This window comes from Glycine max, chromosome 6 (assembly GCF_000004515.6).
Source record: "Glycine max cultivar Williams 82 chromosome 6, Glycine_max_v4.0, whole genome shotgun sequence".
NCBI lineage: Eukaryota > Viridiplantae > Streptophyta > Magnoliopsida > Fabales > Fabaceae > Glycine > Glycine max.
In genome coordinates, this window is record NC_038242.2 from 19183157 (window position 1) to 19197470 (window position 14314).

General features: G+C 35.7%; 1 protein-coding gene across 1 annotated transcript; it reads right to left on the reverse strand.

The window, feature by feature from the left end:
• Window positions 1-3621: 3621 nt before the first annotated feature.
• On the reverse strand, window positions 3622-8621 carry LOC100809908 (cleavage stimulation factor subunit 50). Its single transcript, XM_003528187.5, has 14 exons — window positions 8335-8621; window positions 8116-8199; window positions 7464-7552; window positions 7209-7281; window positions 7025-7108; window positions 6857-6943; window positions 6449-6519; window positions 6289-6340; window positions 6138-6195; window positions 5697-5797; window positions 5439-5593; window positions 4830-4938; window positions 4151-4207; window positions 3622-4052 (listed from the first exon to the last, which is right to left on the reverse strand). The coding sequence occupies exons 1-14, from the start codon at window positions 8434-8436 to the stop codon at window positions 3897-3899; spliced, it is 1278 nt and encodes a 425-aa protein (XP_003528235.1). The 5' UTR covers window positions 8437-8621; the 3' UTR covers window positions 3622-3896.
• Window positions 8622-14314: the final 5693 nt, after the last annotated feature.

The window sequence follows — 14314 nt, forward strand, 5'->3', positions numbered from 1 at the left end:
AACTGTTTAAATCGGAGAAGTTTCTGAAAGAGAGGTGAAGATGTGAAGAACATGAGGTCCTTCATGGAGTCATTGGTGTAGTAGTGGGTTTTTTTTTAGGTATAGACCTCCACATATCCTTCAGTGAATGCAATTTTGCTTGAGTCGGGTAGGACTATTATGGACTGTGAAACTTTTCGACTAAATTCAATATAATTGTGTATACCTAGTGTAGAAGCAAGATATCATGATGTTTTGGTGATGTCAAAGAAAGGTGCTTCTCAAGTTTAATTCATGACAAGACTTCAAGAAAATTCAAGATAAATGATCAAGTTGATCTCTAGAGTCTTAAGAAGAAGTTTCCAAATTGAAAAAGCAAAAGGTTTGGCCAAAGAATTTTATCTAAATCATTTTAAATTGAGATTTGCTCTCTCGTAATCGATTACCAGTGGCCAATATGCTTTCTGAAAAGGTTTTAATGGTTTTAAATATTTTTGGAAGCATGTAATCGATTACACAAGGCTTGTAATCGATTACTAGAGGTTTTGAACGTTTTAAAACAGCCTTAAGAAATTTGAATTTAAATTTCAAATTATGTAATTGATTACAGTGAGTTGGTAATCGATTACCAGGGTTTAAAAATTCAAATTTCAAATGAGAAGAGTCATAACTCTTCAGAAATAACTGTGTAATCAATTACACCATTATGGTAATCAATTACTAGTGAGGAATTTTCAAAAATATATCCCAACAGTTACATCTTTTCATTTAAGTTTTGAATGGTCATCAAAGGCCTATAAATTGGTGACATGGGACACAAATTTCTTCATAGTTTTTACTAACCAAAAAGTCTTATCCTCTCAAAAAAATAAAAATCAAATTGTCTTATCTTCTAAAAATTCCTTGGCCAAAATACTTACAATTTAATAAGGAATTATTTGAGTGCTTCATTGTACTATTTTTCTCTTACTAGAGAGAATTGTTCTTCTCTTTCTTCTTACTCAAGAAAAGTGATTAAGGGACCGATGGTCTCTTGCTGTAAAGTGATCTGAACACAAAGGAAGGGTTGTCCTTGTGTGGTTCAGAGATTGTAAAAGGATTTTACAAGACAGTGGAAATCTCAAGCGGATTGCTTGAGGACGGGATGTAGGCACAGGGCGTGGCTGAACCAGTATAAACTGAATTTGCACTTTCTCTTCCCTTAAACTTCTTTATTTATTATTATTTATCTTTTGCATTAAGGAAGTTTAGTTTGAATTGTCTTATAGAAATTCATAATAAGGGCGCATTGAAATTTTCATTTAAGAAAGTTAAAATTTTAAATTGGAGAAATAGTTTGTGATATCTTAATTCAACCTCCCTTCTTAAAATATTTGAGGTCACTTGTCTAACACCTAAGACTCAAGTTAAGCTGGAATAACTCCACATCATCAGTTGATCCACGCGCTTAATTGTACTAGTGTAGTGGGTTTGATCTCTATATATGATGTTAGTTGGAACTTGGATTTTTTATAGGATCGAGCTTGAGTCCATGGCTCTGTTAAAATTGAGTCCTGGCCAGACTCATGAACACTTTGGTATCGATGTTAATACTCTGGAATTGAACATTAAGATTCTTTGATTGTTTATGAAATCGAGCAGTGTAGGAAATATGTATGTCTTATATTTTCAGAATGACCAAGAGAAAAACAGATGCTATTTATTTCCCTTTTATTGAGCTATTTATTTGATGGAGCACCGATGATAGCTATATGTGCGATGCTGCTCTAGAACCAGGGTAAAATTGTAGGCAGATGGCAAAAGCAATACCGGTAAGGAATTTTATTCCTAGGCTGAGTTTCATTAAAATGTTGAAACAGAGTATGGAACCAATTAAGGAAGATTCCGTTTGTTTATACGGATGGATAAGATGTAAAAGTGAAAAACAAAAAAAAGAGGGGATAGTGACAATGGTTATGCAAATTCATGGGGAGGGGGACTGTTCAAAGTAGACAAACAACATGACAACGGTTATACATGTCAGTTAGATGGAGGTTATATGACTTGTATCTCGGCTTGTTTATGAGTCTCCTAAATAATATACACCATCTTTTTGACAGTTTAACCCATTTTGAACTATTATACTATTTGACCATCAGAAACAACTACCTGTCACAGTAACGGCAGTTAAAACAGTTGATAGCCTATGAACAATATCTAGAATCTTCATTCCTTTCATCACCTTATCCCAGATATATTACACCATATAAATCACAGTTTTGAGCAAAAGATAAAGTGCATGTTTGGAAACACATCCAATAAGCTCACAAGAAATAAAAACCACATCAAATATATTGATTTACACAAGCAAGGATGTATAGCTTCTGGTTGATGTGCGTCAAGTGGGCTTCAACGCTAAAACAAACACGCTGAAAGTGCATGTTTGCAAACGTGGTGGATTACGCTGAAAAGATCATGATAACCTTAAAGCTTCGCTTTGGTGGGACACTGTAATTTTTGGGTTCTCACCGGCATTCCAAACACTCTGAAATATGACAGGATGCTTCATGAAAATAAAAATAACATGTTAACTCAAGTGTACTGAGTTTTCGCTTTTCATATTCATTCCATCTCAGGTGTATTTGGAACCCTGGTGGGCTTTTACAGCAGCAGGCATCCCAGTTGTCAGTCACAAGAGTATTGCTATTGACACTACCAAATTGCTAATAACAGTACTCACGTGAGGGTAATCAAATAATTTCCAAAACATTTGGTAGTGTCAATAGCATTTTTTGGTAGTGACAATAGTAGTACCCCGGTCACAAAGAATGTCAATTTCAAATGTTTTGCTTTGTTGGCAATTTAATTTACATTCAATTTTTGTGCCAATAAAATTAAATTATATTCTGCAAACAAGGGAACACTGCAGTGCAAGGAATTGCTGATCATGATCATAATACAAGCATATATTAAAAATTCTCCAGATGCTGACCACCGCATAATACCTGGTTCTTTTTTCTTTTTCTTATTTTCAGAGATTTCTCCTTTAATTCTTTATGGATAGGTGAGAAAGGCAGAGTCTCTTGATAGCATTTCTACATAGATAAGTGGCTCAAGATCAAGAAAAACAAAGATAAAAGCTCAACAAGTACGGAGTTCATTGACTTCTTTCCTTCCCTATGATCTTAATAATCTGAATTTATCTAGTTGAATATGACATCCTAATCATTTTCATAAAAATTCCATTTGAACTTGCCATGTTATTTCTCCATGTTGAGTATAACATATACACTTTGAATTTATAATCAACTACAAACTACCCTGATTTATCAAAAATAAAAATAAAAAATTACAAACTAATCTTTGCCGATGACAAATGTTCATCTTTAATAGGATTTTCCTCTTTCAATCACATTTTTTTCATACATAGATTTGAACTCAAGACCTTGTTTAAGAGAACATGAGTCCAATATAACGACTTGTTAGTTTAAAAACTAGCCTCTTATATCAATAATTCAATTTTAGTGGCTTAACCGAGTCAACTTTTGTTCGTTTATTGGTTTTATGATAGTTTAAGAAGCTTCGTATTCATGCATATGACAATAAACATGGAGAACATGAAAGTGGAATGGGAAAAGGGAATACAGAAAAGACCCGCCAAGGTTCATCCAATCCAACTTTAAGCTACTTTCGTGAAAATATGGAATATGAAACAGTAGTAGCTGTTAAGAATTGTTTGAAAGATGGAGCAAAACAAATCATCAGAAATAGATAATCTTCCAATTCCGAGAGCTGAATGCATTAACTACTTCTGCAGGCAAAAAGCCTTAGGCTACTACTAGAAATTAAAGAAAAATAAATGGAAATTCCCAGAGTTAACTTTCAATAAGTGATAACTTTAATTAGTCTGTAAATGCATTCAGCCTCCTTCCCATTAATTATACAGTTTCCTTCCAGAACCGAACTGACCTATCAGTTCCACAGGAAATAAAAGCAGACTCTATTGGTGAGTGTTCAAGCCAGCGGGGTGCACCAACATGATTAGAAGGCCACTTTGCTACTTTTTCTGTTGTCATCGCATCCCAGATAACGATCTGCAATGTACACCAGATTCCTCAAATAAAATCAATCTATTTGATAAAGCAAACATCGCCACAGTAAACATGGAGAACAAGAAAGTGGATGAACAAACCTCATTGCTCAGTTCATCTATGGATAGAATAAATTCTTCTGTCTCATTAAAAATAGCCTGCAAAAGAGAGTTCACACATAGAGGTGATTAGAGATTTGGATAAAGGTGCTTCTGTGATAAACTGCTTTCCAATGTACCCAACAAAATATGTATGAGTATCAATTAATATCTTTTTTTTATTTTTATTTCTGATGATATTTACAAACAACAAATCAATAATTACTTTTGTACTGTGATTGTGAACAATAAATTAAGGAGTAAATTACACTAACTACCCCTGCTGAGGTTTTATGAAATTATACAAACACCCCTTGTTTTTTTCTACTCCTACATTGACCACCCCTTTATTTTTGAAAAATATACAGGCACCCTTTTATACATTACACATTGTTGGAAAAGTATTGCATCAGACTCCCTAAAGGGAGGTTATTGCAGATGTTAAAAAAGCAAGGGTGTCTGTGTAATTTTACAAAAATTCAGGGGAGGTTAGTGCAATTTAATCTAAATTAAGAGAAGCAATGTTAATTAACTAATAAAAAGATGAGCACAAACATCTGAGTGCAAGTTAAAAATACAAGCATCTGCATCACTAATACCAGAAGGTTTGCTTATCAGCATATGAATTGACCAAGATTAATTTACTCAATAGACTGTATTACATATCAATCATCTTATGTACCTGGCACCTTAGCTGGGTATGTATAGCACCCAGATATTGTTTGACTAATCTTCCAGAGCCAACTTCCCAAAGCTTTAAGGTAGAATCCTTCCCGCAAGAGAGAACAAACCTAGAAAATTGACAGTTAAATTACTAAATGTCTACACTGATCTAAGCCTATTGAGAACTTCAGGAAAATGTAACAAGTAGTAGGTCAATGGGCATCGGCAGCTATATCCATTGCACCAAAAGCAATGAACAAGTATAGAATGCAATAACTTTTGTCTTATGGTTTATTTTTCTTGGTTGGTAATTTTGCTTACAGCTAAAGCAAAGATTGCATTGATTAAATAAACAAAAGCTCTTAATGTGTACAGTAGTAAGCAGGAGTTTAATTGCAGATTGTTAATTCTGAAGTTGAAACCATTAGGAACAAAGGAAACAACCACTTCAAAGTCAACATTGACAATATTATTGCTAAGGTTTCAAAGTCAACACTAGACCACATTTCTAGACATAACTCATGGTGTAGCCAGTAGTGACTAGTGACACAATCATTCTCTCATGGTCAGTTAGTGTATCAACACATGTTTTATTTTGTCCAATAATTGCACAAAAATGTATTTATACCTTTGATCTTTTGTAAAAATTGCACTGGTAGCCTCAGCTGTTCCATGTGCTGCAGTTATTGAGCGCACACAATTGGCAGTGATGCCATCCCACAACCGAATAGCACCATCTTTAGATGCTGTAACATACATGGAACCTGTACAAGAATATCTGATCTATGAATCAGACAAAGAAACAATTAGCATCACTGTAGTGTCAATTAAAGTAAAACAAAGGTAATTCACAGTTGAGATACTGATTCAGAGATAATTGACATGCCTGGTTTATGGCTCCACTGGGGCTAGTCTCTGGGATATTTGCCGACAGATAGCACTGAAAGGTATTTATATCATACAAATGTGGAATTGCATGATCAGTTCCTGTCAGAAATTGATATTTATTATCTTTAATTTTTTGTGTAAAAAAAAAGAACCAAGAATCCTGATTTGTAAGTAATCTGTAAACAAAGATAGGATTTCCCTCTTTAACAGCCACACTATAGACATTAGACAAGTTGTCCAGTGGAGCACATGAGACTTTCTGAGCTTGGTAGCATACAGATAACAATTTGAAACCAAACAGTGAATGTGATGTGTATTCAAGGGATAACAGAACATTTAAGAAATACAAGAGCACAGAAATGGAGATCAACTGTAAAGAAAATGATGCAATTTGCAGATCATAAATCTTCAGCAGGAAAGATGTGATAAAAATAAATACCTGCCAGCAGAAAGTCTCCAGATGGATGAAAAGATACAGATCGAACATTGTGTGTGTCCTGCACAACAGAAGTTAAAGAGAAATGGAGGTTTATATTTAAATCTTATATTTGCTCACTTGTTGCTAATGCTTAAAGGTAAGACAACACAACCTGGATAACCCTGTATGCTCTCTTTGCATTTGTTTTTGAAATATCAAAAAACCTAAACATTAAACCTAGCATGTCAGATTGTAAGAGCATTTCCAAATAAAAGGGACAGAAATATCAGAAAGAAATACAGGTGAAATGCATATTATGGAACAAATCATACTTTATTGTTTGATCTTTAGCTCCAGATATCAGGATAGTACCTTGTGGATGAAAATCCAGATCATTTATTGGCTGCAGTTTTGTTATACAAGGAAAAGAAAAAAAATCAAATTTACAAGTGCAGTTTCCAAGGATCATTCCATAAGCTCAACAATTTGGAAAGTAAAAGCCTGATGAGATATGTGAAAAAAAGCATTTGCCAAAACTGATTAGTATTAGAGTAAAAAAGATCAATTATAGCAAAGACAGAAATTAGTATGTTGATATATAATGCTTTGTACTAAGTAAATTTGTAAAGCCAACAATAATTACAACTATGAACTTCATTTTATCTAAACAGGACCTAAAACTCCCATAAAAATAACCACACAACTTCAGTTACTGGTATGCCAGGAAAATGCAAATATACTTGTATATGATCATAATATGTTCGTATGACAGGCCGCACAGGACCATCCTTTGCCTCTGGCAGCAACATCTGCTTGATCTTCGAAACCTGCCAGATAAACAGAGCATAAATTCAGAAGCTGGTCAAATATAGAGCAATTTTTCTAAATTCTAAATAACAAATTGGCACCTCAAATAACTTTATTGATGTATCTGCACTTCCAGTGGCAACAAATCTTCCATCAGCACTAAACCTAGCACATCTGGCAATATTCTAGAAACTAAGCCAATCAGTCCAAAACAACAGTGTTTTCATAGTATGTTGAATTGTTAGTGCAGGATATGTATATACACTATCAAAGCATATTGCACACCTTGTGTTCTGAAAGGTGTCGCGTTTCATGCTTTGGGAAGCTCTTTGATGAACCTTTCACATCAGGCACAGAGCTGCCACAACAAAACGCAATTTTCAAGAGAGCATATGACATTGCCACCTATGTCTGACTTAATATTACATGTAACTAACTAAATTGCCACATTAAAAATTGAAGGAAGTCAAAGTCTTGCTCAATATTAAATACAACAAATTATGTTTGATAATAAATAGAAATGTCGTTTCTGAAGTTTGCCTGAAATCAATAGCTGTTGTGTGAGGCAGAGGCAGTGTAGCAGTGAAACCAGTGCCTCTTGTGATGTCGCCCTTTTCCACTGCAAGACCCTGTTATTATTTTCTTAGAATAAAAGAAAGGATTATACTTCACATAAGAAAAGCATATAAGGTCCTCTCTGGATAAGCTTCTCTATAAGTACTTACATGAGAAGATGATATTCTCACGTAAACTAAAATCAACTTACGCACTTTTATAAAAGCTCTTTTCATTCAACTTCTTCAAAAGCTAAGGTATATAAGAGCATGTTTGGATAAACTTTTCCTTTTCCATAAACACTTATATGAGAAGAAAATAAGAAGGAAAAATAGAATAAGCTTATCCAAAAGCTAAAATTAGCTTATGCATAAGCTAATTTATAGAAACTCTCTGATATTAGTTTCTCCAAAAGCTGATTTTTAACTTATGCGTTGTAAGCTAATTTTAGCTTGTGGAGAAATTTGTTTCATTTTTCCTTTTTATTTTCTTCTCTTATGGGAAGGGTTTATCCGAACAGGCCCTGAGTTGATTTTAGCTTATGGGGATGCTCAATGTATTTCACCTTCTTATTTTCTTGTCCTATAAGTGCTTAAGGAGAAATTTATCCCAACAAGGCCAAAGCGAAAGTGAGAACCTTAGCGACCAGGTCGAGAAGCCTGTTAGGAGGGGCTTCTACATTCAGTGGAGTCATGGTTGCTGAAGCAACAGCACTTGCAGCCTGGTGAAAATGGTAACAATATGATTTTTATTTTCATTTTAAAATTAAAATAAAAGATTTGATTTTTTAAGATAAATAAATATATTCATTCAATTTCAATATGTTATGTTATGATTAATGGAAGATTGGGCTTGCCTGAGTGAGACTGTTGTCGCGAAGATGAGCGACGATGAGAGAATTGAGGTTTCTGTAGAGTTTGCCATCTTGCACGGTCTGTTCTGAGCTACTGTTATCCATTTCTGAAGAGAGAGAGAGAGAAACCGCTAATTGGACGGAACCTAAAACCCTAGAAGCTGTGATCTGTTTGGTTAGTTCCCAAATCGGAAGAGGAAGTGCTTCCCCGTCGCTTGTTTTGCTGCCGTGCCACCACTTTCACTGTGTTTTTTCAAAATTACAAGAAAATCAAAATGATTTGCAACGACTTTTTTTTTTCTTAAAGAATGAAAAACATGTGAACTGAAATAATGAAGAAAGGAATGATTAGAAAATAGTAGGAAAGATTAAAAAAAACCCTAAAAAAAATTAAGAAAGATGTATTATTTAGATAAATAAATAAAAAAAGTGGAAAAATTTTTATACTTGTTTAACTGAAAAGGAAAAAAGTGAAAAATAAATAAATTGTAAAAAAAAACATTTTAATACTAATTTTGATGGAGAGTTTTTTCCACTTATGGAGGATGTTGTTAGGTGCACCTAGCGTTATTGCTAGTGCACCCAACATCACTTAAAAAGTCAGAAATGCTCCTCCAATGTTTTTGTTGTGTGGATCAAGTTGATCCATAAAAGATCTCTGGATCAACTTGATTCGCAAAAATCTCCAGCGGATCAAGTTAATCCATGTAAGACACGCGAACCAAATACAGATCAACTTGATCCGCAAGTATTACACGGATCAACTTGATCCGCAAGTTTTCCACGAATCAACTTGATCTGCAGGAGACTGAATTTTTAAAAAAAAGTTTAACTCTATTGAAACTTAATTTTAAATGACATTTGTAATATTAGTTTAACATTTCTAATTTACTTACTTCCATTCATAATATGTCGATGAATGTCGAATGAATTTGGTATAAATTTCGGATCAAGTAATTTAAACATAATTGACAAAATAACACTAATATTGTAAACTAATATTATTAATCAAAATAACTTAAAATATGTAAAATGTTAAGTCAAATACATCATCAAAAACTAATGATATCTAAAGTTTGAATAAACTATTGCTGATCCGTGTGTCGCCTATATCGAGACCTCACATACACATCGTGGTCTTCTGTGACACCCTTGGCAATCCTGAGGCATTTTTGGATGACCTCTTCATGTGTGGATGTGCCTAACGTATTTAGATGCTGCTCCAACGCCTCCGCGATCGCATGACAAGCCTCATGTTAAATAGAAAACAAACGAATTATACAAATTAGTATTAAAATAATTGAAGTAAATGACATACATCTAACCAAATAGTAACACTTACCACTGCATGTTTGGGCTCGTCCGCATCAGGATCCGCATGTGTCAATGTCGGTGCTACCTCATGAGGGATATGACTAGGTTGTGTCGCATATGCATCTCGAGGAGGATCCGTCTGTGGCGCAATCATGAATGGATGCGATATGACGAAGAACCAGTCTATGTAGTCAGGCGCACACTGACCTGACATAACACAGATCACCTGCTGCCGCCAGATGGTCTGAGTAGTGCGTCCATGTCATCATATGACACCCATGAATGGACAGGGTGTGCAGGAATGCACTCGACATAGCCAGACTGGCGCATAACCCTCTCATGTCTGTATCTGACAACAACAGGCCCCCAGCAGAGCTGTCCCGAGAAGCACGAAATCAGATGAAAGTCCTGCACAGGTCGATGCTCCGCATATGGCATCCAGTAGACATCTGGGATCCTCAGATGATCCAGGCGCTGCCTGTACGTCGCTGTAGATACCTTCTTCACACCTTGTTGTAGTCCGGATCAACATTGCACTCCGCAACTGACGAAAATTGTTCATATATCCAACACTACAGGGTTTACACGAAAATCATACATGTTAATTAAATATACACTCATTAAAACATTGTGGTAATTGAATTATGAAATACATGTTAATTACCTATAACAAGGTGATGTAACCAGCAAACTGTCGGCTGGTGTTGAGACTGACATCATTAAGCTGATCGTACATATGGACGAGGTCATTGTTGGAACAAGTGGCCTCAGAATAATTAAGAAGGTGGGTTGAATTAATTATGAACGTGTCTTGACTAATTAAAAATTTATCCTTCTTAATGTTACTAGATTTAATTAGGCTTTACTACTAAGTTATGAGAAAGTAAAGAATAGAAACAATAACTTAGACAAAAGTAAAGCATAAATAAAAAGTGCACAGCGAAAAAGTAAAGAGCGTAGGGAAGAAGAAAACAAACACAAGTCTTATACTGGTTCGGCAACGACCCGTGCCTACATCCAGTCCTCAAACAACCTCTTGAGATTTCCTTTCCTTGTAAAAATCCTTTACAAGCAAAGAGCCACAAAGGATGTACCCTCCCTTGTTCTCTTTGAACAACCAAGTAGATGTACCCTCTACTTGAAGCGAACCACAAAGGATCTACCCTCCCTTGTGTTCACTATTACAACCAAGAAGCTACCCGCTTCTTACACAGAATTCTCAGACGGTTAGTTCTTTGAATTCAGTGTTTGGACAAAGAATTCTCAGACGGTTAGTTCTTTGAATTCTTTGTTTGGGGAATCAAAAGAATTCTCATACGGTTAGTTCTTTGAATTCTTTTGGCAAGAGGGAGAAGAAAAGAAGAATAAGAGAAAAACAGAAGGATAGCACAATTTTTGTTTTTGCGGAATTTTCCTTTCTTCAAGGAAAGATTGAACAAAAACTTATAATGAATTTGGCAAAGGTTTTGCAAGAGAAAAGCAGTGGAAAGTTATGTGTAATCAGATGTATTTTTCTGTGTTATTGTATATAAAATGCGTGTCAAGGTCTTATATTCATAGAACCTTGATACCTTTTGAGAAAATTATGCTAAGAGTTATAACTCTTAACATTTTCTTCAAAAACATTCATTGGTAGTCGATTACCATAATGGTGTAATCGATTACATAATGTATTTTATGAAAAGTTGTGACTCTTCACAATTAGATTTGAATTCTAACGTTCAGATTCACTTGTAATTGATTACTAATATAGTGTAATCGATTATACTATTTGAAAATCATTTTGGAACGTTGCAAAGCACTGAAACCAGTTTGAAAACCATCTTAGTCACTAGTAATCGATTACTACCTAATGGTAATCGATTACCAGAGAGTAAAAACTCTGGTAACTTAGAAGATTTCAGAAAATCCTTTTTAAAACAAAAAGTGTGCTATTTGATGTTTTTTTGAAAAATACTTTTTACTACCTACTTTGACTTGGCTTGATGCTTCTTGATTTCTTCATTTGATTCTTGAATCTTTGAGTGGAATCTTGAATGCTTAATTCTTTAATCTTGAAACAACTCTTTGAGCTTTGGCATCATCAAAACATCTTGGTGAATCATCATGGTAGCTTTGCTTCCACAGCCAGTAGCTCCCCATGCATACCACCCAGCAAGAGTGAGGTCACACAGGGCCTAGAAGTGTGCGACATGAACATGGGTTGCACTCTTATTAGCAAAAAGAGTGCAACCCAAAAGATGTAGAAGATAAGCGCGAGCGACAACTATCCAATGCTGTGTTTGACATTTGCGTTGGTATACGTCTCGTAGCCACTGCAGGCGTACATATGCTACACCACATTGGTCTGTCTCGGCCATGGCCACCTCTGCTGAGACCATCAGTAACTCAACCAACAACAGCACCGCCTCGTTGGTGCGCAGAGGCTGGAAGTCATGGAATGCGCCAATGATAGGAAGATGGAGAAGAGATGCGACTTTGTCCAGCATGATCGAAACCTCCCCCACAGGAAGATGGAAACTAGAAGTCTCCCGATGCCACCTCTCGATAAAGGAGGATATAAGTCCCCGATCGTCGGTGTCTATCGAACATGCGATCAAAAGACTTAATCTTGTCCCAACAACCATGTCCTCAATTGCAGGAACAGGCCTGCCCAAGTTATGCACCTTCCTCCCATGGGAGGATAACTTCAACTCAGGACGTTCCTGAATTGAAGTACAAAGGAACACACAATTTGTTCAAATAACGTCAATCAGTAACCAAAAACTCAATAAAAAAGAATACTTAACAAACTTGAATATTATAAATACCTGTCCAGACCATACGCTGGCCGCAACATGGTCAGCATATTCTGTAAGCACTGATGGATCCCTGGGTTCACCAGGAAATCCCTCAGGCTCATCTACAGCATCCTGTGCACCAATATCCTGTGCGTCAGTCTCTGGACCGGTGTCATGTGCGTCAACATCTACCATGAGCTCATCCCCAGCTACAGCAGCCTCTGCCTCTGGTACCGCAGGCGAGTCCACAGATACCGCAGCACAACATCGTCAACAATGACAGGTACCCGTTGCCTGCATGCCAATGCAGTCGGCCTTTGGCGCTGGGGAGCACCGTCAAAATCATCACCATCCCCTCTCCCCAAACCTCTAGCAATAACCTTACCTAACGCATGGCCTAATCCTCTAGTCTTAACCATGATATGCAAATGTCTACCACAAATTTCATCACTAAACCACACAAATTCCAATCAATCCTTTTATGTGTGTATGGTTTTCAAAATTTCATTTGGTTTGGTTTCGAGAAATTTGGTGTTTTGTGTTTGGGTTTGGACTATTGTTGTTATGTTGGAACTTCTTTAGATGCTTAATGTTTGTTCAATAAATAGCACTAGTAGTGTTATAAGCTTGAGAATTAGCAAAATGGTTGTGATTAATCAGGAAAAACTTTTGCTTAGGAGAAAGAAGGACAACCTTGTAAGATGCCTCAGGCTATAGTGAACTTCGTAGTGCAAAGTCTTGGTGATTTGCTCATTCAAGAAGGAATATTCCTATATAGGCTGGAAGACAAAGTGTTGCAACTGCAAACTGATTTGAGGATGATGAGGTCTTACGTGCAAGTTGCAGATAGAAAGCAAGATGGTAATGAAAGCCTAAGGAATTGGATTTCAGAAATCAAAGAAACTGCTTATGATTCTAATGATGTCATTGAGTCATATGCCCTCAGAGGAGCTTCAAGAAGAAATTTGACTGGTGTTTTAAGCCTCATCAAAAGGTATGCTTTAAACATCAACAAATTCATAGAAACCCACAAAGTGGGATCTCATGTTGATAATGTCATAGCTAGGATTTCTAGCCTTACAAGGAGTTTGGAAACTTATGGCATAAGGCCTGAGGAAGGAGAAGCCTCAAATTCCATGCATGGGAAGCAAAGATCTTTGAGCTCCTACTCACATGTTATTGAAGAGGACATAATTGGTGTTCAAGATGATGTTAGGATTTTGGAGTTATGTTTGGTTGACCCCAACAAAGGCTATAGAGTAGTAGCCATTTGTGGAATGAGGGGTTTGGAGAAAACAACATTGCAAAAAAGGATACAAGAAACAAAATACGAGCTCTCCACTACTCTAAGCCAACTAAATTAAATTTAACCTATGATATTTTCCTAAGCTTCTCACATGTACCTATATATATGTTTATGTTATCTCTATCTTGATTGCCCTCATATTAATAAGTATGGAGTATCAAAACCAAAGGGCCAAGGAGGGTAAATTCTGTGAGAAATTCTAATTTGTTTTCTGCATCCTTTTGGGATTCTAATCAGTGACTAAATTTGAGGGCTTCAAACACATAAGTAGGATATAAATAGGATATAAATAGTTTTTGTTCAAAGTAAAGCTACAAACCAAAAAGCCATAAAACCAAATTTCAAAACAGGATATAAATAGCTACAATTGCATATTCAGTACCATACAAGATATAAATAAAGTAAAAAACCACTGAAACCTTCAAAATATGAATGCACACCAACCACAATATCTTAAACAACCATTGTAAAACATCATACTCCAGGCTAAAAGCTTCAAAATTAACCCTAAACTTTTATTAAAAACCATTTTTCATTAATTAAAACATAATTCAAAATTTTTTAAAATTTAAAACAAGCCTAC

Coding starts and splice junctions, on each gene's coding strand:
- LOC100809908 (XM_003528187.5), bottom strand. CDS start 8,436: ATGGATAACAGTAGCTCAGAACAGACCGTGCAAGATGGCAAACTCTAC. Junction 6,520..6,856: donor CATATTATGATCATATACAA/GTATATTTGCAT, acceptor ACAAAACTGCAG/CCAATAAATGATCTGGATTT. Junction 5,798..6,137: donor TGGAGACTTTCTGCTGGCAG/GTATTTATTTTT, acceptor AATTTCTGACAG/GAACTGATCATGCAATTCCA.